Source organism: Strigops habroptila, chromosome 12 (genome assembly GCF_004027225.2).
Source record: "Strigops habroptila isolate Jane chromosome 12, bStrHab1.2.pri, whole genome shotgun sequence".
NCBI lineage: Eukaryota > Metazoa > Chordata > Aves > Psittaciformes > Psittacidae > Strigops > Strigops habroptila.
This window is the reverse complement of record NC_044288.2, coordinates 2,997,776-3,018,324: the sequence shown is the minus strand read 5'-3', so window position 1 is coordinate 3,018,324 and position 20,549 is coordinate 2,997,776. Positions and strand designations below refer to the sequence as shown.

The following is a 20,549-nucleotide window of genomic DNA, read 5'->3' as shown; positions in this document are numbered from 1 at the left end:
GAGTGAGAGGTTCTTCACGGTGAAGGAGGGGGGTGTGGAGGGGCAAAATGGCGGCGGGCGGGAGGCACTGAGGCGGGCGCTGACGGGACTCCGTGTCAGGGCCCGGCTCCGCCTCGGGCTCAGCGCAGCTTCCCGCGTATGGCGTCGGCTCCCCGCGGCGGTGAGCGCCGCGGTGCGAGGGCAGGGGCGGTCGGGGGTTGGTGCTGGTTGTGGCTTAAGTCAAGGTGAAATGTAGGGATGGGACAAGAGGAATGGCTTTAACCTGCCAGAGGGGCGATTGAGATGAGCTCTGAGGCAGAAGCTCTTCCCTGTGAGGGTGCTGAGGTGCTGGCACAGGGTGCCCAGAGAAGCTGTGGCTGCCCCATCCCTGGCAGTGTTCAAGGCCAGGTTGGACACAGGGGCTTGGAGCAACCTGCTCTAGTGGAAGGTGTCCCTGCCCGTGGCAAGGGTTGGAACTGGATGATCTTAAGCTCCCTTCAACCCAAACCATCCCATGACTCTATGAAATAACCACTGTTGCCTGTGCATCAGCTTGTCTGCACGAACTTTCATGTATTAATCAACTATTTTTTCCCCAGGCATCTCCCCGCCCCCGGGTGGTGGATGTGCTGTGCCCTGAGTGAATTCAGCTGCTGTGGGGAGCTCCCACCTGGACAACACGAGGCTGCAGCCATGGAGGTGCTGCCCGAGCTCTACAGCATCTTCCAGGGAGAGGTATTGAGGGCATTGCCTGTGGTCAGGGCCCGGGGGACGGGCAGCGTGGGGCTTCTTCATCGCTTTATTTTGTTGGGTTAGTTTCTGCTTAGTTCAATGGTAGTTTCTGAACCACTTGTACACACTTATGTACATGTGTCTGTGTGGTTTGTACACATGTATAGATATGTAGACAGGCTGAGAGAGCTGGGCTGGGGCAGCCTGGACAAGAGAAGGCTCCTGAAGGGAAGACCTTAGAGCAGCTCCAGTGCCTAAAGGGGCTCCAGGAAACCTGGAGAGGGGCTTTGGCCAAGGGCCTGTAGGGACAGGCCAAGGGGAATGGCTTTAAGCTACCAGAGGGGAGATTGAGATGAGCTCTGAGGCAGAAGCTCTTCCCTGTGAGGGTGCTGAGGCGCTGGCACAGGGTGCCCAGAGAAGCTGTGGCTGCCCCATCCCTGGCAGTGCTCAAGGCCAGGTTGGACACAGGGGCTTGGAGCAACCTGCTCTAGTGGAAGGTGTCCCTGCCCATGGCAGGGGTTGGGCTGGATGAGCTTTAAGGTCCCTTCAACCCAAACCAGTTTGATTCTATGATATGTGTGTGTGTACAAGGTACTGCTCTGTCTCACAGGGAGTGCTTGCCTGACCATACCCACTCCCAAATTACCCAGCACTGCTCTAACCTGCCCCGATATCTAAACCTGAAGGAAAGGAGGAGAACCACGGGGGCTTCTTTTGCCTGCTCTAACGTGTGCTTTGAAAGTGGGTGTTTTGTGCAGGGCTTTGTGTCCCTTTCCTCCCCAGGTTGCTGCTGTGACAGAATATGGGGCCTTCATCAAAATCCCAGGCTGCAGGAAACAAGGTTTGTTTCTCTGCTGTTGTGCAGCTGGAGTTCCCTGGTGGGGTGTTTGTCTCTGGCAGTTGATTGTGACATTAAAGGCTCATGAAAAGCTCACAAAAAGGTATTTTTTTCCTAAATTAGGAGGAAATTGGGCTTCTCAAAAGGTATTTACCACCTGATGGTGTGTTTGCATGAATACCATAACGACTCGGGAGGCTTTTTGGTAACTTCAGGTTGTTTTAGAGGATCATTTGAAGGTATTGAACAAACTATAGGTATCGTTTGCAGTTTGCTGCTTTGCCCAACTGAGTTAAATAAACATGATTGAAATGAAGCTCAAATGAAACACTAAAGAGGAAAAGCTGGTTTCCAGCTCCATCTGTGTTTGTGGCAAAGGAAACAAACTCCTTGTACAGGAGGAACAGTGCCTGGGGGATGCTGTGGCAAGTCCTGGCACTCACAACCCGTCTCTGCCTATGGCAGGGGGTTGGAACTTGATGATCTTAAGGTCCTTTCCAACCCAAACCACTCTGGGATTGTTTGAAACAGGCTCTTTAGCCCCCAATACCCAGGCAGGAAGGGAGAGCTGTGACTGCTGCTGTGCTGTTCCTTCTGAGCACATGGTGTGTTGAGTACAAAGACGTTGCTTTAGAGGATCTGCTTCTCTGGGTTGAGTTGGAGCAGGTCTTGATGAGCTTTTCCGTGTCTCATTGCTGCAAGTTCTTGCTACAGAAGGTCCTGGAGGAAGGAAATGGTTCCTTTTGCTTAGGGGAACCACTGAGCACTTTCTCTGTGGTCTCCAAAGGGTTTTGGTTTTGTGCACCCCCAGGGCATGATCAGTTTAAATCAGTTAATCAACGAATTTTTGAGCACCCCCCCAATATGTGTCTATTTAGAGATCAATTCTCTGCCTGTTCTGAGCTTCAGTGGAGACTTGGCTTAATTTATCTCCTCCTTCTCTTCCAAACCCATGGCCAGGCCTTGTCCACAGGACCCACATGTCCTCCTGCCGCGTGGATAAGCCCTCGGAGATAGTGGATGTTGGAGACAAAGTGTGGGTGAAGCTCATTGGGAAAGAGGTAACGTTCATTCTTGTTTCCTTTGTAGATGCAATATCCTGCAACCCCCTGAGAGCTGCACTGGGGGGCTGTGTGTTCCTGGTGCTGTGCTGGGGTTTGGGGGGCTCTGTTTTACACACAACTGGATTCTCTTTATCTCCAGACATGACTTTGGGCATGAGGCCTTGGTGACTTGCAACAGAACAGGGATTTCATCAAAGCTTTTGGCTTAAAAGCAGCAAAATCCTTCCCTTTCTTCCCCTGCCACCCCTTCGCAGCCTTAAGTGTGTGATTTGGTGGCTAAGTGAGCAATTTGAGAAGATCCCAAGGGAAAAGCTGATGGAAACAGGGGTCTCAAACTGGTTTGAGAGACAGAGTGTTCTTGGAAGCAGCTGAAATCTTTGCTTTCAAGTAAGTATCACCACCAGGAGGGGGCTGGTCTCTGCTCCCAAGGGATAAGACAAGAGGAAACGGCCTCAGGCTGCACCAGGGGAGGTTTAGATGGAGCTGAGGAACAATTCCTTCCCCAGAGGGTGCTCAGGCATTGGAACAGGCTGCCCAGGGCAGGGCTGGAGTCACCGTCCCTGCAAGTGTTCACACACCGTGTAACCGAGGCCTCAGTGCCATGGGTTAGTGGTGGCCTTGGCAGTGCTGGGAATGGTTGGACTGGATGATCTTAAAGGTATTTTCCAGCCTGGTTGATTCTGTGCTTCTATAACTTCTATATTCAGTCTTATGACTGCAGTAGCTACTTAACAGAAACAGGTTTCCTGGCTACAACACTAAATGCAGCTACAGACAACAGAACAAAAGCACTTTGGTGCAATATCCTTTGTGGTGCTGCTCTTTGCTAACCAGCCTTTCCTTCCTTCTCAATAGGCCTCCAGTGACAGTGTATGAACTAACAACATTGTCATGACTCCTCTCTTTCAGGTGAAGGATGACAAGCTGAAGCTTTCCCTCTCCATGAAGGTTGTTAACCAAGGCACAGGAAAAGACCTCGATCCAAACAATGTTTCCCTTGAGTAGGTAAATCTACTGAGCAGGATCTGACAGACCAGCCAGGGTGCTGCTGCCTTTTCCTCCTGCCATACCCCTCCTAGAGCTGCCCTCCTTTGGGGGCTGAGGGGCCCTGCCTGAGCCTGCTGCTGTCTGGCCGGAGGCAATCCCTTGGATACACTCCTTAGAGGCAGGAGCTGGAGGAGACTGCAGCAGGGTTTTCATTCCTATGTTGTGATGGGCATGAGCTTGTGCAGGAAGGACACTTGCTCCACCTGAGCGTTTGTCTCACTTCACATACTAAGAAATCAAATCTTAAGTGCTTGAGTGTTTCAGAGCTTCTTTATCTACTTTTTATGGTCCTTTTTTTGTCTTTTGGTGACATCTCGTGCAGGTCAGAATCCCAGAGTGGTTTGTGTTGGGAGGGAGCTTAAAGCTCCTCCAGCTCCAACCCCTGCCACGGGCAGGGACACCTTCCACTAGAGCAGGTTGCTCCAAGCCCCTGTGTCCAGCCTGGCCTTGAACACTGCCAGGGATGGGGCAGCCACAGCTTCTCTGGGCACCCTGTGCCAGCGCCTCAGCACCCTCACAGGGAAGAGCTTCTGCCTCAGAGCTCGTCTCAGTCTCCCCTCTGGCAGGTTAAAGCCATTCCCCTTGTCCCTCTAGGCCCTTGTAAAAGATAAAATCACTTTATTTTCACACTGGGCACGTTACAGATGTGTGTGTTCATGTAGCAAATACAGATGTTAGCATAAAGGACACATCTGCAGCTCCCTGTGTTTGTCTGCTCTGTGGGGAGAGAGCTCAGTTCACCTCAGAAGCAGAAGATGATGGGGCAGCACACTGTTAACAACATGGTGTGTTGTCATGAGCAGTTGCTCAGCTCCATTCTTTGGTTTCACAAGTGCTACTTTTCAAGCAGCATTGAAAAACAACTGTGTTTAGGTTGTGTCCATGTAACTATTTGCTTGGAGGTGAGGATGGATTGACAATGGAACTGTCCTTCCCTTTCCAGTCAGGATGAGAGGAAAAGACGCACGTTCAGAGACTACACGAGTCAGAAGATCACACTTGAAGCTGTCCTCAACACTGTGTGCAAGAAGTGTGGGTGCAAAGGTACGTTTAGGGGCTGCCTTGTTCCAACCAGCTAGTGACCTGTAGGCTGGATTGTATCCACATCCTGCTCATGATGTGTGTAAGGACTGAGTTTTGCTTCCATGGGTCTTGGAGAACTCCATTTGTTATCTCTTGTTATGAAGAGGAAAGACTTGGCTGAATCCTTCTGTAGAGGTTTGTTTGTTCAAGTCACATTTGAGCTTCCTGCTGAGTGCAGGCCCATACAGGTTCCCTTCTCACAAGATTTGTGTTAATGCCTCTTGTTAATGAGGCCTTGTTCTAGCTTTGCATTTGAAGAAATACACGTGTCTTCACCCCAGAGCCTCAAAGTAGTTAATGCTCTTCTGGAGAAGGTTAGTGCCAATCTGGTTCTCTGCAGTGGGGGGTAACCATCTTTAAAATACCACTTGAAAGAATCCCCTAAACTTTAAACTGGATTCTGTGTGTTTCCAGTCTGTGTTTTAACACTGATGTCCCCTCTAAGGGGTGGGCAGATGCAGCTTCCACTACAATTATATGTAGGTCAACTTTGATGTCTCCAGAGCAGAAAGGATTGAAGCAGAATGAGCTGCTTTCCTCACTGTCTGTGGCTTTGGTCTCATACCATGTGCCTGTCACACCAATTTACTCTTTCCCATCCACCTTTCCTGTTCAAGCCCTTGCACAGACACGTTTCTACCACTCGCCCTGTTCAGACAAGAGCATCTTAGTGTTTTGCCTGACTAATCTTTCCAGAATGACCTGGGTTGTGTTTGCTCCTGGCTTGTTTAATCAGGGCATGTTAAACTAGCTGAGAGGTTGGGTCAAAACATGGGTTCTCTGATTGTGGTTTAATAAGATGATCATTGGCAGCATTTCAGGTGTCTGAAATAGAGTTTGAACAAAGGAATAATATTTAAAAAGAGATGGCTTTCTCCTTCAAACACTGTTTTCCAGGTCATTTTGCCAAGGAGTGTTTTGTGCAGCCTGGAGGTACCAAATACAGCCTCATTCCAGAAGAGGAAGAAGAGGAAGTGGCAGCAGGAGGACATGAAAGACACAAAAAGACCAGCCTGGCTGATGAGCCTTCAAAGAAAAGGAAAAAGGTACGAGGTGCCCTGCTGCTGGCCTGGAAAAATGAGCCCCACTTGTCCTGTGTAGCTACATCTGAGTTACTACAGCACCGTGCTTGGGAGCAGCCAGCTCTGGGCTGAGGAGGTGGCTCAGTTCTGGAGCAAAGCAGGAACTTTGGCTAATTCTCCTACTTTCTCCCTTTCTTCTTGTTAAACCCTCTTTAAGGTGCTTTTGTGCTGTAACCCGCCATCCTCAAAAGGTATTTGAGTGAGAAAAGGAGGATTTTTACCCTGCTTTTTGTGAGGCTCTATAGAAATTGCTCCAGTTCCCTGAATCCCTCTTTCTGCTCCCTTCTCTCTCCTCGTGCCCTGCTGTCCCCTGCAGCGGGTGGCCTGACCCAGGCAGTGCCATGTGCTCTGGGCTTATCTGCCCCCATGGAGGGAAAAGCACCAGTTGTGTTTGCTCAGGGAGCACTCTCTGCTTGAGGCTCTGCAGCAATTCTTGTCCATGGGAAAATGTCAAGAGATAAGAGAGCTTTTACATCCAGTGTTTGAGCTCTGCCTTCAGAGCTGCTGTGAAGCATAGGGGAGACCTGAATCCAAACCAGGAGCTGCTCAGTGTATTTATACAGCCTCGAGTATTCCAACTTTAGACTTCAGTAAACAAACTGTTCATCAGCCCCTTCACAGCTGGAGTCCAACTTCCAATTGCACTTCCAAAGCCCTTCCTCTCTTCTTTCCTCTCTTTTTCCAGCTCTGTGACCTGTCTGTATCCCTGGAGAGAGGCAACAGGCAGAAGAGGTGCTGCAGTTGGGTCTTCCAGGAGAGGGACAAGGACAGTGTTAGCAATTGCATGATAAGGACCAACTTCTGAGGGCTCAGTTCTTCCCAGGCTCACTGTGGAGTTAAACCAGGGCTGGTCCCAGCAGGAGAGGCTGCAGATGTTGGCAATTGGGAATGGAGGAGTCTGTTTTGATGGCAACATTCAGACCATTCCAGAGTGACTGACTCTGGTGGCTGAAGTCTCATTTGCTTGGTAGTGCTCTGGATCCAGTAGCAGCAACAGGATCACCCTTGATTGTAGATCCTGTTGCCTGGTTCCATCCTGGATGAGGCAGGGACACCTTCCACTAGAGCAGGTTGCTCCAAGCCCCTGTGTCCAACCTGGCCTTGAACACTGCCAGGGATGGGGCAGCCACAGCTTCTCTGGGCACCCTGTGCCAGCGCCTCAGCACCCTCACAGGGAAGAACATCTCTTGCCATGGAGCAGAATGGGAGCAGCTGGGCTGGTTCCTCCTGCCTTGGCTTCTCCTTCCTCTAACAATGAGGATGATTTCTCTTGAAGATGGTTTGTCTCAGGCTTCTGTAACTGCTGGGGGGGGAGGAATGACCCTGAGGTGTGCAAACAGCTCCTTGTTGTATCAGTGCCTGTCCACTGGGGTGGGGATTCCCAGTGGAGTCTCTCCCTGCTCGAGACTACAGGAGATCTGGGCCACTATCCTGAATTTGTTACTAGTTTTGGGGGGGTTTTTGTGGATTAACAGCTTTCCTTTCAATCCTGCTGCTTCCTTTGATCCTCTTCCCTTCTCAAGGAGGAGATCAAAAGTTTTCTGATGTTTCCAGTGCTGCTTTGAGCTTTCCAGAGGCAGGATGTGGGATCCTCGATGTGAATAGCTCCCTTGTTGTCTCGAGTGCCTGCTGTGAGCTTGTCTGGGAGCCTCCACGTGCTTCCCTGTTTGCCTGGAGCCCCTGGGGATCTACGCACAGCAGAAATAGCTCAATCTACCTAGTGCAGATTGTCCCATCTCATCCAGTGCTGTGACATGAATGGAGAGCTTTGTTTTCAGATGAGTAGACAGGGAACTGCTCTCTACCCATATCCCTTCAGTATCACGGCAAGAGCTGGAACATTTTTGGTTGCTCACAGTCAACACTTTCTCCTTCCTTGATCTGATCCTTCCTTGCAGTTTCTGGGTGCTCTTTTGTCTCCCCACAGGGATACTCTGGGCTCATAGAATCATGGGATGGTTTGTGTTGGAAGGGAGCTTAAAGCTCATCCAGCTCCAACCTCTGCCCCGGGCAGGGACACCTTCCACTAGAGCAGGTTGCTCCAAGCCCCTGTGTCCAACCTGGCCTTGAACACTGCCAGGGATGGGGCAGCCACAGCTTCTCTGGGCACCCTGTGCCAGCGCCTCAGCACCCTCCCAGGGAAGAGCTTCTGCCTCAGAGCTCATCTCAATCTCCCCTCTGGCAGGTTAAAGCCATTCCCCTTGGCCTGTCCCTCCAGGCCCTTGTCCAAAGCCCCTCTCCAGGTTTCCTGGAGCCCCTTTAGGCACTGGAGCTGCTCTAAGGTGTCCCCTTGAGGAGCCTTCTCTTCTCCAGGCTGCCCCAGCCCAGCTCTCTCAGCCTGGCTGCACCAGCACGTGGCTGCACCCTTTCACTTTCCCCCTTGGGTCCCAGGGTGAAGGAGCTCCCATGGGAACCAGCAGCGTGCCTGTGCTGAGCTGGTGTGGGAGACAGGCGTGCTGAGAGACAGGCACCCTTCCCATTCCTCTTCCTTCTCCTGCCTTTCAAGAGAAGATCTGCATTGTCAGCTGGAGGTGTAACCCCTTTAGGTTAAATTCAACAAAAGCCTCCCATCTTCTGCTCACATTCATTGATTGACTCAGCCCTGGGATGGTTTTGAGCTGGTCCTGTAGTGAATGAGACTTGGGATACCTTCTGGGCAGACTTGCTGCTGCTCCTCCCACATGGAAAAGGCTTCCAGGCAGATTCTCCCTGCAGATGTTGTCTCTTCATGTCAAAACCACACCTCGCTTTGTTGTTTGCTCAATGACCTGTGGTTCATCCAGCCTCAGCTCATTCTCCCTTGTAGGTGGTGCTTGTTTTACCAGTTCTTACATGACATTAGCTTAGGGCTCAGCTCTTCACACACTGTGCTGTCCTCTGTGCTTCCCTCTCTCTGCATTTATTCAGTGCCATGGAGTGGATTCTGCTCAGGAGATTCATTCTGATTGGAACTCCAGCACAAGGTGCACTAATACCTTCAGATTCTTGTTTGGAATGAAACTGGGGGGGGTGGAATTCTGCCTTTTTGCTTTTTCTCTTTAAGTATAAACCCTCCCAGAAGGATCCCTGCCACCTCTGGAGACAGCCAAAGAGAGATACCTGGAAATCCATTCCAGTTTTTCACATGGACACAGGCATAAAGTCTCTGAAGGAGGCCTTAACTCCACAAAAGGGCCTGACAAAAATGTCTTGGAGAGCTCTGGACACTCCTGTCTTATCTCAAATCAAATACCTTGACAAGGAGTGAACTGTTGGAACATTCTTAAGGCATAGCCTGGAGCACCTTGCCTTGCAAAGGGCAGGAGGGAGCCTGCTGGGTGATGTGGTCCCCTTTAGTGCCAGCTTCTTAGGCACAAGGAGAGCAGTAGGAAAGCCCCAGCACAGGCTGGAGGAGACTGGATGGAGCAATCCTGAGGAGAAGGATTTGGGGGTGTTGGGTGAGGAGAAGCTCCCCATGACCCGGCTTCAGTGTGTGCTTGAGCCCAGGGCCCCCCGTGTGCTGGGCTGCACGCCCAGAGCGAGAGCAGCAGCTCAGGGAGGGGATTCTCCCCCTTTGCTTTGCTCTGGGGACCCCCCCCTGCAATCCTGATCCAGCAGGGCTGGAGCCTGACACTGCTGTTGTCCAAAGCCCCTCTCCAGCTTGCTTGTAGCACCCCTTTACCCTCTTCCCTGCTGGTTTGCTCCGTGCAGGATCTGCAGCCCAGCACATGTGCTGTGCTCATTCCACTGCTGCCCTGAAAGGGCTTTTCCTGTGCTGCTGTGAGCACTCGGGCTGTAAGAAGCCCTCAGAAAGGGGACAAGGTTGTTGTTTCAGGCAGCACAATGTCCACGTGTGTCCTTCCCTTCCCCCTGCAAGCCTGAAGGAACGCGTGTGACATCCTGTCCTGTCTTCAGCCTTCCCATGCTGAGCAAAGTTTCCCAAGCTCGGGAATGGAACTCTCTCACTTGTTAAGGTCTTGTCAAACTTTCTCACCATGTGCACAGGCTGGAAAAGCTTGAGAAAATTCTCCTTGCTGCATCCCTTTCTCTGGAAGCTTTAACTCTTTACCAGCTGCTGCTTCTAAAGACTGTTACAACTTCCTTCTGCCCTTCATCTGGGGGTGGGGGACTTTGATGTGGTATTGTCCCATGGAAAAATGTAGACATTCCAGTTTTGGTGACATCCATGAGCAGGGTGCTGTTGTGGAACTACACCAACCTGTTCCCTGCCAGGGGAACTCACCTCTCTGCTCTCCCCCTGCAGCCCCAAAGGCCTCTTTGCTCCATGTTCAGCTCTGTCCATGTGTTGTCTTTGCTCTTCCACCTCCCTAAAAGAGTTGTTCTGTTTCATGTTAAATAAGCTGCTACATCCTTCCCCTCCTTTGTGGTCCCTCACTGATAACCCAGTGTGATTCTATGATCACTACAGCAGGAAAAGCCTTGGTGTGAGGCAGATGGAAAGCCCAGCTTCCCACCACCACCACTTCTAACTGCAAGAAGGGTGCATGAGGGGGTGTTCAGAGCATGGCCCTGCCCAGGCTTTGGGGAGCAGCACAATGGGACACAGACCCTGGTCAAGTGCCAGCTCCAAACATAAACCACAACCACGTTCTACATTCCCCTGCAGGACAGGGTGTAATGGGAGAAGCCTGGAGTCCCAAGCCAAGCACTTGGCTTCCTTTCCTTGCCAAGAGTGTCCCCAACAACCTCAAGGGTACCCTTGGGCTTGCAGAGTGTTACGAGGGGAGGGTTGCTGTGTCACCCCTGCCTTGGCAGGGATGCTGGGGCCATGCCCTCGTTTCACAAGGAAGCAGAAAGCAGCAAGTCCAAGGACACGGTTATGCCAGTCCCAGGACAAGGAGTCCTCCGGGAGGCCACCTCCTTGGCTGAGGACACCCCAGCCTCCAGGAGCTAAGCCAAGGGGGAGAGAATGAACCCGTGATTCCATAAGGGAACAGTGGCAAACAGCCAGGTCCATGAGAGACCCGAACAGAGCAGGATGAGTGGGGTGGGCAGCTATTTCCACCTGCTCCAGCACCGGCAGATGAGCATAGGGCTGGCCATGGGGGGTAAAGGTCTGACACCAGTTTATACTGAGTCATAAAATGATTTGGGTTGAAGGGATCTTCAAAGCTCCTCCAGTTCCAACCCCCTGCCACGGGCAGGGACACCTTCCACTAGAGCAGGTTGCTCCAAGCCCCTGTGTCCAACCTGGCCTTGAACACTGCCAGGGATGGGGCAGCCACAGCTTCTCTGGGCACCCTGTGCCAGCACCTCAGCACCCTCACAGGGAAGAGCTTCTGCCCAAGAGCTCATCTCAATCTCCCCTCTGGCAGGTTAAAGCCATTCCCCTTGGCCTGTCCCTCCAGGCCCTTGTCCAAAGCCCCTCTCCAGGTTTCCTGGAGCCCCTTTAGGCACCGGAGCTGCTCTAAGGTCTCCCCTTCAGGAGCCTTCTCTTCTCCAGGCTGCCCCAGCCCAACTCTCTCAGCCTGGCTCCAGAGCAGAGCTGCTCCAGCCCTCGCAGCAGCTCCGGGGCCTCCTCTGGACTCCAACAGTTCCACGTCCCTCTGGTGCTGTTGCCCCAGAGCTGGACCAGGACTGCAGGGGGGGTCTCCCCAGAGCGCAGCAGAGGGGCAGGATCCCCTCCCTGAGCTGCTGCTCACGCTCTGGGGGTGCAGCCCAGCACACGGGGGGGTTCTGGGCTCAAGCACACACTGAAGCCGGGTCATGGGGAGCTTCTCCTCACCCAGCACCCCCAAATCCTTCTCCTCAGGGCTGCTCCATCCAGTCTCTGCCCAAGCTGTAATGATGCCTTATTGATTGATGCTTTGAAGTGAACATCCTCCGCTTCCCCCACCTCTTGGCACAGGCTCAGCCAAGCTCATTCCTGCTGTAACAGAGAGCTCAGCCCTGCAGAGGTGGTGGCCAGTGGGGAGGGCAGTGCCATGGCTCATGCTCTGCTTCACCCTTCAGCTGCAGTGCTGCTGGGCCATCTCAGCTGCAGGCTGTGTTCTTACAAACCCAGGATGACACCAGGCTAGAGGAGATGTGTCCAGAAAGGAAAAAGTACGTGTAGGGGGGAAGGAGCTGTGCTGTGGCTGAGGAATAAAGCTGCATCTAGTTCAGCTCACAGTAGTTTGTGTATCACTGGCATCTGATCCGGGGGGATCAGATCCTCTCCCCACTCCTGTTTGCTAATCAACTACCTACAGCTTGCAGTGCTGCACCATTAAACAGCCTACAGCTATTGGGGTGCTCTGCCCCATGCCATTCCAGTGGGAGGTGTGCACCACAGCGCTCATCTCACAGTAATCTCCACTTGGGAGTCAGACACCTCCAAACGGAGGGTTTAGATCCATTTCCCACTTCCTCAGGAGCTTTATTCCAGCACCAGCCTTTCCCATCCTACATCTAAACGTCATCTCTTGAGCTCTGCTTATCTTTTGCTTCAGGGCTTTGCAGCAGCACAGCCCAGAGGCTCAGTGCTGCTGTGCTGGGGAAAGGGGAAGGCTGTGCAATCTGCCTGGAGGTTGTGCAAGGGCTTGCCCAAACCCCTCAGCCCAGGGAGCCTCTGCCTGGCACTGCCTGGGCTTTCCCGCAAGGGGAAGGGTGTGTTGGGGGTGTTCCAGCACGGCTGCACATTGCACTGCCCGGGCTGGGGCTGCTGGAGGGGTGGGGATGGTGCTTGCACCCATGGGGCTGCTGTACAAACCCGTTTTGGTGGCCAAAAGGGCCTCATCCTGCCAAGCTCTATTAAAAAGAACGGCCTCAAATAACAGAGTAGGCTCTGTGGAGCAGGGGCTCTTTTCTTGTGACCTGACTGTTTTCAGGCTTGGATTTACACCTCGACACCCTCCTCTGCTCACTGCAGCTTGGACAGAGCAGTACCTGGATCCAGCCTCATGGGTCCTGAGCGCACATCCCGGGTTAGGAACGGGCTTGTTCCTGTCACAGCTTGTAGGGCTCATTGCAGAGTGTGTCTCACTGCCCTGGTGAGCTGAGGTGGCAGTTTTCCCACCTTAATTTGTTCTCCTTCATTTTCTAGGAGAAGAAGAAGAGGAAGAAGCACAAGCATCAGCCCTCCTCTTCCTCCTCCTCCTCCGAGTCGGCCTCGGACAGCTCAGACTCGGACAGCGACGGGGCTCAACCAGCCAGCAAGAAGAACAAGCACTCGGCGAAGGGCAGCAAGGCCCAGAAGAAGAAGAAGAAGAAGCAGAAGAAGCATAAGAAGAAGCCCTGAGGCTGAGCAGGCTGGTGGTGGGGTACCAGCGGTGTGAGCCCCTGCTGTGCACCACGAGGAGTGAGCAGAGCTGAACAGCACAGCCACCCTTAAACAGCCTTTCATCCGCTTTGGGATGCTCTGCCCCATGCCTTTCCAGTGGGAGGTGTGTTCCACAGCACCCACCTCGGAGTAATCTCCACCTGGGAGCTCTGGGTGTGTAACTCTGGGTGTGCAGTGGGGCAGGGTTGAGTTGATCCCAGTCCTGCCCTGTTACTTTAGGTGCAGGAGGCTGTTGTCTCCCATCCACAGGCTCCATATACCCCTTCCTCAGCACCAATCCTGGCTGCAGCCTCGTATCCCATGGGTGCTGCCAGTGCTGGGAGCTCTCTGGATGTGGGGCCTGCATGACACCAACCCCTTCATTGCGTGGGAAAGGTGGAGCAGCTCAGCCATGCTCTGCCTGCCCATCCCTGCACCGTGTCCTGTGTCCTCCCATCCCAGCACCATATCCTGTGTCCCCCCAGTGCAGAGCCTCTTGGCTTTTAGGCTTAAACCTTCCCCTTTATGTTGGCTGCAAACACTGGGAGGGGAAAAGGAAGGAGCAAAGAGGTGAGTGGAGATATTTGAAGTAAACATTAACTGTGGTGTGTTGGCACCGTGGTAAGTGATGGAAAATCAACCTCTCCAACCTCCGGCTGCACTTTGTACCTGGTCTTGTCCTTTGTGTGTTCTACGCTTGGTCTTGGGCAGTGAAAGAGTCGGGGTAGGGCTGTGGGAGGGAGTGAGACCTGCATTAAAGGGGGTGTTTGAAAGTCCTGGCTCCTTTGTGAGGTTCCCTGCAGTGGGAAGGGGGGGTGTGATGGGGTGAGAACCCTTCTGGTGGGGAGGATGAGCCTTGTAGCTGGAGCTGAAGGCCAGGGGAAGGGGTGGCAGAGCTGGGATCTCGTGTACCAGCAGAAGAAGGTCCCCTGCGTGTCCCAGCCAGGCAGATGTGCCACATGGGAGCTGTTCCTCCTGTGGAGGTGGGAATGGGGCTGGATGGAGCTCGGCCATTGCCATGGCAGGACATGGGGCAGCTGCTCCTTGTCCTGGTGCTTCTCACCCCATTTCCCCACAGCCAAGTCCCCTTTGGGGCCGGTTCCTTCCCAAACCCACACCCGAGGTGCTGGTGGCCTCAGCCCCCGTCTCGGAGCAGCTTTGGCAGAGCACACGGGTTGTGGAACGGTGGCTCCCGCTGGGATGGAACATGCCAGGAAGCTGGAGCACCGATGCCAGAGCTGCAGTGGGAGTAAACTCCTATTCCCCCTGGGGAAGTACATTTCTATCCCTGACCACCTCTGACCGCAGCCCAGAGAACAGGCTGGGGCCAGCTACAGGGATCGAGGCTCCTTAACCCCATCAGTGCTGGGGCTGGATTTACCCCCCCCCACAAACACCCCATGGAGCCCGCGGGTGAGCACGTGCCAGCCCCCCTCTTCCCAAGGAGCTGCTCCCAGAGCTGTACCAACGAGACCTTTATTCGTTCTTCACGTGGCTTTTTCCCATTATCAATAAAAAACAGAAGCCCTGACCCACGAGACCAGCCCCAGCAGCCCCCGAGCGATGGGGACAGGGGCAGCGGGTGGCCCCCACGGCGTGACGGGCTCCGGGACCCCGGCGTGGGGCGAGGACTGAGGTGTGTGGGGGGCGAATGTGGCACCAGGTGACGGGCAAGGAGCTGGGGACAGCGTCTATGTGGCCTTCTCGTAGGTGCGGGTGGACACGACGTTGCCCATGGAGAGAGTCTGGTGGTAGAAATAGGGGGGGGTTAGTTGTGATGCTGGTGCGGCTCCTGCCTGCCCTGTCCTGGGCTGAACCCCTCTGGTTGCAGACTCACAGCCCGGTTTGGGTTGAAGGGACCTTAAAGCTCCTCCAGCTCCAACCCCTGCCACGGGCAGGGACACCTTCCACTAGAGCAGGTTGCTCCAAGCCCCTGTGTCCAACCTGGCCTTGAACACTGCCAGGGATGGGGCAGCCACAGCTTCTCTGGGCACCCTGTGCCAGTGCCTCAGCACCCTCCCAGGGAAGAGCTTCTGCCTCAGAGCTCATCTCAATCTCCCCTCTGGCAGGTTAAAGCCATTCCCCTTGGCCTGTCCCTACATCCCTTGTCCAAACCCCCTCTCCACATTTCTTGAAGCCCCCCCTCCTCTTTTTTAAAGCATGACTGCACCCCTTATGTTACACCATTCCCATTATGGCTTTTAAATAGATTCTACATAATGATTTTGCTTCTTGCATCCCCAGAGCAGTTTTTCTCCCTGGTTTTCCCACTAATCCACCTATTTTCAACAACCTTACCACTTGTGCTTCTTTCCAACCGTTTCTATTTCCTCACCAGAATTAATTTCCCATCCTTCAGCTCCCGCACCAGTGATGTCTCCTTCCCATCCCACTTCTGCACGTGGACCAGTTTGCCTCCATCCAGTGTGACCAAGGACTGAGGGGAGAGAACAAGACCCACCATTACCAAGGGCAGGTATCACGGAAGGTACCAGGGGAGGTATCAGGGCAGGTACCAGGGGAGGTATCAGGGCAGGCATCGGGGCAGGTATCAGGGCAGGTCCCAGGGCTCTGATCCGCACCCAGAGGGCCTGGGCAGGGTTTTGGAGGGGCTGACCCAGCAAACGCCCGTGCTCCTGGGCTGCTGTTTGCACAGCTGCTGCTGCTGACTCAGCACCCAAGCCCCGCCGGTGCCAAGGTTAGTGTGAGCCCAGAGCTGTGCCGGGACAGGCTCCAGCACCAGGGCTGCCAGGGCCACATCCTGCCCTGTGCCCCACACCCAGCTCCTCCAGAGTCCCTCGGGTCCCCCTATGGCTCTGGTTCCCCCCCCACCCAGAGCTCAGGTCTCCCCATGGTGTTGTCCCCACTGCGCCACAAGACCTTGGGTGCCCCCAGCCAGACTGCACACCTTGGGTCTCCCCACAACTCATCTCCTTGCATAATTTGGGAGCCCCATGGCCCTGGACCCACATATCTGGGGTGCCCCACAGGGTGGCAGCCCCGCAGCCCCATCCTGTGCAGCCCCATGGGGCCCGGGCAGCCTCCTGTCCCCTTTGGCCACCAGCCGAAGAGCACCCGAAGGACACGTCCTGGGCTGTGGCAGGGGCTGGTGCTGGTCACATGCTTTGCTGCTCCGAGCATAGTTTCCACCAGCTCCAGCCAGTGTGAGCAGAGATCTGCTGTGGATAAAGATCCGCTGTGGACACGGATCTGCTGTGGACACGGATCCGCTGCAGACATGGATCCACTGCCCTGTATCCCCCAGCACTCATCCCATTTCAGCCCATCCTCACTCTACGCCCAGCTCTTGCACTTGCTGCTTTAGGGCTGGGGAAGGGGTTTTGTGTCCAATGAGCCCCAAAGCCTCCCCCCGAGATGCGTCCTGGGCTGTGGGGCACAGGGCTGCGACTGCCCCATGCACAGTGTATGTGATGGTGCATGGGATCAGCTGCTGGGGAGCTAAGAAGCAGCAGGGGCTGGGCCAGTGCTGCAAGGGACAATGTCTGTGCAGGGGGGAGAGGCCAAGGAAGGAGCTTGGACCCTTCTTGAGGTGGTTTGTCCTTGCTCTTATGGGGAGGAACAGCCTGATTGGGTTCAGCATCACCCAACTGCTCCATCCCTGCTGCAGCTCTGCCCAGAGAGCAAAGAGGGGGCTCAACACAGAGCTCTGTGCCCCGATCCCCGCCCTGGAGCAGGGACTCCTCTTGCTACCACCCCACCACATCCCTTCGCCTCCTCTTGAGCAAGCCCAGCTCTTGCACAACCTCCCTGCCCTCCCCGTGCTGCTCCCGGGACACCCCAGCTGAAAATGGGGTGAAGGAGACCAGGCTTGAACCCCAACCCCGGTGAGCAAAGAGGGTTTATCCTTCCATCGGCAACAAGGCTGGAGCCGCAGAGCCACGGGGTGACAGCCGCATCCCATGCAACCCACAGACCCTTTTGGGGGTCCCACTTGGGGGTCAGGGCTCACCTTGACGTGCCTGTCGTCTGCCGTGGTCTCATCGAACTCCTCGCCCAGCTTGAAGCTGATCTCCGTGTTCTTGAAGGTGCTTTGGGTCTTCACCGTCACCTTGTCACCATCCAGCTCGATGATGGTGGTGGGTTTGGTGAGCCCGGCCATCTGCCGCGTGGCGAAGCCCACGCCTGAGGGTGCAGGGTGAGGGTGCGCGGAGGGGCAGGATGCGGCATCACCCTCCAGCATCACCTTCTTCCTCATGGGTGGGGGGAGGTGAACCCCAAAACCACCCACCCGTGGTCCTGGGGACCCCCAGTGTGTTCCTGCTGTGCTTGGGCGGGATCCAGGACAGGAGCAATGGGAAAAGGGGCTGGGAATGCTGCCGTTGCAGCACCCGGATCCACAGCTGGGTTTGCGGGGTTCACCAGTTTCACCCCCCCATGGACCACTCTGTGGTTTGGGATGATGGGGGGCTGAGGGGGGTGAAGGCTGGAGGGGTCCTGAGCAGCTCCCAGCACCCCGGGGGGGGGGGGTGTCGCATCGTGTCCCCCCCAAACGGGCAGGGAATGATGAACCCCCTTCACCCAGCCCAACCCCCAGAGCCCCCCCATAAACCACCCACCCACAGCAGCGCCCCCCTCACACCCGCACCCCCCAACCACAGCCGCGTGTGCGGAGGGGGGGGGGGATATAAACCACAAAGGGGGTGATGCCGCGGCTCCAACCCCCCCCGTTACTCACCCAACGCCTTCATGTACTCATCGAAATTGGTCGTTTCCACCAGCTTCCAGGTGCCCACGAAAGCATCGGCCATGGTGCGGGGGTGCTGGCGGGGGGGTGGGTGTCACACTCAGCGGCTCAGAGGGTGCCGGGGCCCGGCTCGGAGCGTGGTTCAGCAGCGCCCAACCCGCAGCTCCCGCCTGGTCTCGCCACCGCCTTAAATAATGTCCCCATCACATGATTGGAAAGAGCAGAACCGCGCTCCAGAAATACTCCTCCTCGGCAGCGCTGCCAGCGGCCACCCGCGCCCCGCCAGCGGCCCCGGCCCCGGCCCGCAGCCCCCCGTGCCCTGGGGCAGCGCGCACGCATGGGGAAGAGCGCAGCGGGTCAATCGTGTCATGAGTTGCGTCCGGTCTCGGCGGCTTTGGTGGTCAAAGGGAGAAGGGGAAACTGAGGCAGGGGTGTGTGCACCGCCCCGCGGGAGCGCGGAGGAGGGTTGTGTGAGGTCGGAGCAGGGGAGGATGTGGGGAGAGCAGCGGGGTCCTTCAAGGTGGTGTGTGATGAGGACAGGGAGGTGGGGTGGGGAAACTGAGGCACGGGAAAGGGGGGTCAGGGGTCTGGGGGGAGCGTGGGGAAGCGTGTGCCCTCATCCCTGCTCTGTGTGTGTGTGTGGGACACACACGTGTGACCCCATCCCTATGTGTGGGGACACACGTGTGCACTCAGTGATGCTCTGCGGGGCAGGGGGACACAGGGGACAAGGACAGCCATGGGGCAATGGGACCCACAGCATGTCCCCACATGTGTTCCCTTGCTTCGGGCTCTGGTGGCAGTAGGATCCAACCCTCAAGACCCCACATCCCCAGCATTGGGGGGGTCCCACCTTAGGGCGGGGTGTGTGGTGGTGGCCTCACCCCCCTTGGCTGCAGCGTGTCCCCAAGCCTTGGGGACAGCGGGGTCAGAGGGGCTGGAAGGGACCCGAGGACACTTTCTCCCTCTCTCTGGCCCCAGGGTGTCATTGCAGGCACCCAAAAATAGCCAGAGCTCGTGTTCAGCCACCTCCTGCTGCACTGCCTGCGACGGGACCCTTCGCCATGGGGAGACGGGGACAGACCCCGAGGGGTGGGTGACACGGGGTGGGTGACACGGGGTGTCCCACATGTCCCCCCCAGCCGCCCCCTGAGGCAGTGGGACCATGAGATGTGGATGAGCACATGCAGGGCACAGGGACACCCACCCAAAGGGGCACCCATGACAGGCACACCATGTATGTGGGTTCCAATGCACACGAGCAGCCCTGCATGTGAACACGTGTGCACACACCTGCCCATGAGCATGGACACGGGTGCACACGGCTGCACATGGATATCTACCCATAGGAGCACCCATGCATAGGAGCACCCACATGCATGGGTACCCACACACAACAGCACATCCCCATGCCCTGCATGGACACCCATGCACACAGACACCCACCCACCTGCTCCCATGCATGTGCGCACACATGCGTGCCCATGAACATAGGTAACCACACACATGGACACCCGCTCACATGCTTGAGCACCCATGCACATGATCGCTCACACACATGGACACGCACTCACAGGAACACCCATGCACATGGGCACCCATACTCACAGACACCCACTGCACACATGGGCACCCATGTGCATTAACACGCATGCACATACATGCCCATGCACATGGACACCCACCTGTGGTAGCACCCATGTGTGTGGACATCCACGCACATGGACATCCATCCACATGAATGTACATGCACATGGATGTCCATGCACATGAACATCCATGCACATGAACATGCATGCACACGAACATACATGCACATGGCTGCCTGCACACATGAACATCTATCCACAGGAGCACCCATACACATGCCACCCATGCACACTGTGTGCACAACACCCATGCACATGGATGCACAAAGGTGCTCACACATGTGGGTGCTCCATGCACAGAGGCACCCATGTGCGCAGGCACCCATGAGCAAGGGTCCCTGTGCACATGCACGCACATGCATCCACACACATGTTGCTGTGTCCTCCTTGGGTTGGCTGGACACGGTGACCCCACATGTGGCCCCACACCACTGTCCCTCACCCAGTCACCCCCAGGGTGGTGGCCAGAGTGGACCTGGGCTTTGGGCTTCATTTGCTGGTCCCACAGCGACAGCTATAGGTCAGCATCGTGATGGAGATGGGTCCGGCTCGACGTGCTCTGCCTGGATCCAGCTTCCCACCAGCAAACCCCAGCCTGGGAATGCAGCCCCTGGCCTGGGCAGCACCCAGCCACCCAAGTCCTTCCCAGCACCACGGTGCCCGGGCAGGAGGGTCCCCATCCCACCCACCAGCAGGTTTTGGGGAGCAGAGCCTGGGAAAGCCCGGCTCCATCTCATACCCCCCCCAAAGCGCTGCAGGACCCGTTTGCTGCTGTTCCCCCTCCTGGGTTTTCCCCAGGGAATACGAGGGGATCCCAGGGCTTTGGGAGGGGAGCGGGCATGGGCACCCATGGGTGGCGCTGGCATAGGGGGGATGCTCAAAACAGCATCACCCTGCTCCCCACCCCAAATCACCAGCATCCCCCTGTCCATGGAGCCGAGACCCTGTGCATGGGGCAGGGACCACCCTGGGGTGCTCTGCTCCTTGGTGGGAACCCTTAGCAAGGTGCTGGGTGCCAGGGGGTGCTTTGCTTAAGGGCTAGGGGGGGATGTTGGGGTTGCGCATCCCCTCTTTCCCCTCCTTGGAAAAGGCCCCTGCATCACGCAGGAAGAAAGGCGAGGAGACGGAGG

At 55.7% G+C, this 20,549-nt stretch overlaps 2 protein-coding genes across 2 annotated transcripts; one reads left to right on the top strand and one right to left on the bottom strand.

Moving 5' to 3' along the window:
• Positions 1–11: 11 nt before the first annotated feature.
• On the top strand, positions 12–13,838 carry ZCCHC17 (zinc finger CCHC-type containing 17). Its single transcript, XM_030504507.1, has 8 exons — positions 12–160; positions 579–714; positions 1,495–1,552; positions 2,510–2,610; positions 3,523–3,614; positions 4,604–4,704; positions 5,641–5,789; positions 12,850–13,838. Exons 2-8 carry the CDS (start codon positions 604–606, stop codon positions 13,042–13,044), a joined length of 807 nt encoding a protein of 268 aa, XP_030360367.1. The 5' UTR covers positions 12–160; positions 579–603; the 3' UTR covers positions 13,045–13,838.
• Positions 13,839–14,525: 687 nt separating this feature from the next.
• Positions 14,526–18,121, bottom strand: FABP3 (fatty acid binding protein 3). Its single transcript, XM_030504147.1, has 4 exons — positions 17,762–18,121; positions 17,036–17,208; positions 15,401–15,502; positions 14,526–14,810 (listed from the first exon to the last, which is right to left on the bottom strand). The coding sequence occupies exons 1-4, from the start codon at positions 17,832–17,834 to the stop codon at positions 14,757–14,759; spliced, it is 402 nt and encodes a 133-aa protein (XP_030360007.1). The 5' UTR covers positions 17,835–18,121; the 3' UTR covers positions 14,526–14,756.
• Between the last annotated feature and the right edge of the window lie 2,428 nt (positions 18,122–20,549).

Bases quoted from the DNA above. Each gene is read 5' to 3' on its own strand.
- FABP3 (XM_030504147.1), bottom strand. From the start codon at position 17,834: ATGGCCGATGCTTTCGTGGGCACCTGGAAGCTGGTGGAAACGACCAAT. The intron at 15,503-17,035 runs GTGAGCCCTGAC...CTCTCCCCTCAG, and splicing joins CAGACGACAGGCACGTCAAG to TCCTTGGTCACACTGGATGG. The intron at 14,811-15,400 runs GTGAGGAAATAG...TTCTACCACCAG, and splicing joins AGGATGGGAAATTAATTCTG to ACTCTCTCCATGGGCAACGT.
- ZCCHC17 (XM_030504507.1), top strand. From the start codon at position 604: ATGTGCTGTGCCCTGAGTGAATTCAGCTGCTGTGGGGAGCTCCCACCT. The intron at 4,705-5,640 runs GTACGTTTAGGG...ACTGTTTTCCAG, and splicing joins CAAGAAGTGTGGGTGCAAAG to GTCATTTTGCCAAGGAGTGT. The intron at 5,790-12,849 runs GTACGAGGTGCC...TTCATTTTCTAG, and splicing joins CTTCAAAGAAAAGGAAAAAG to GAGAAGAAGAAGAGGAAGAA.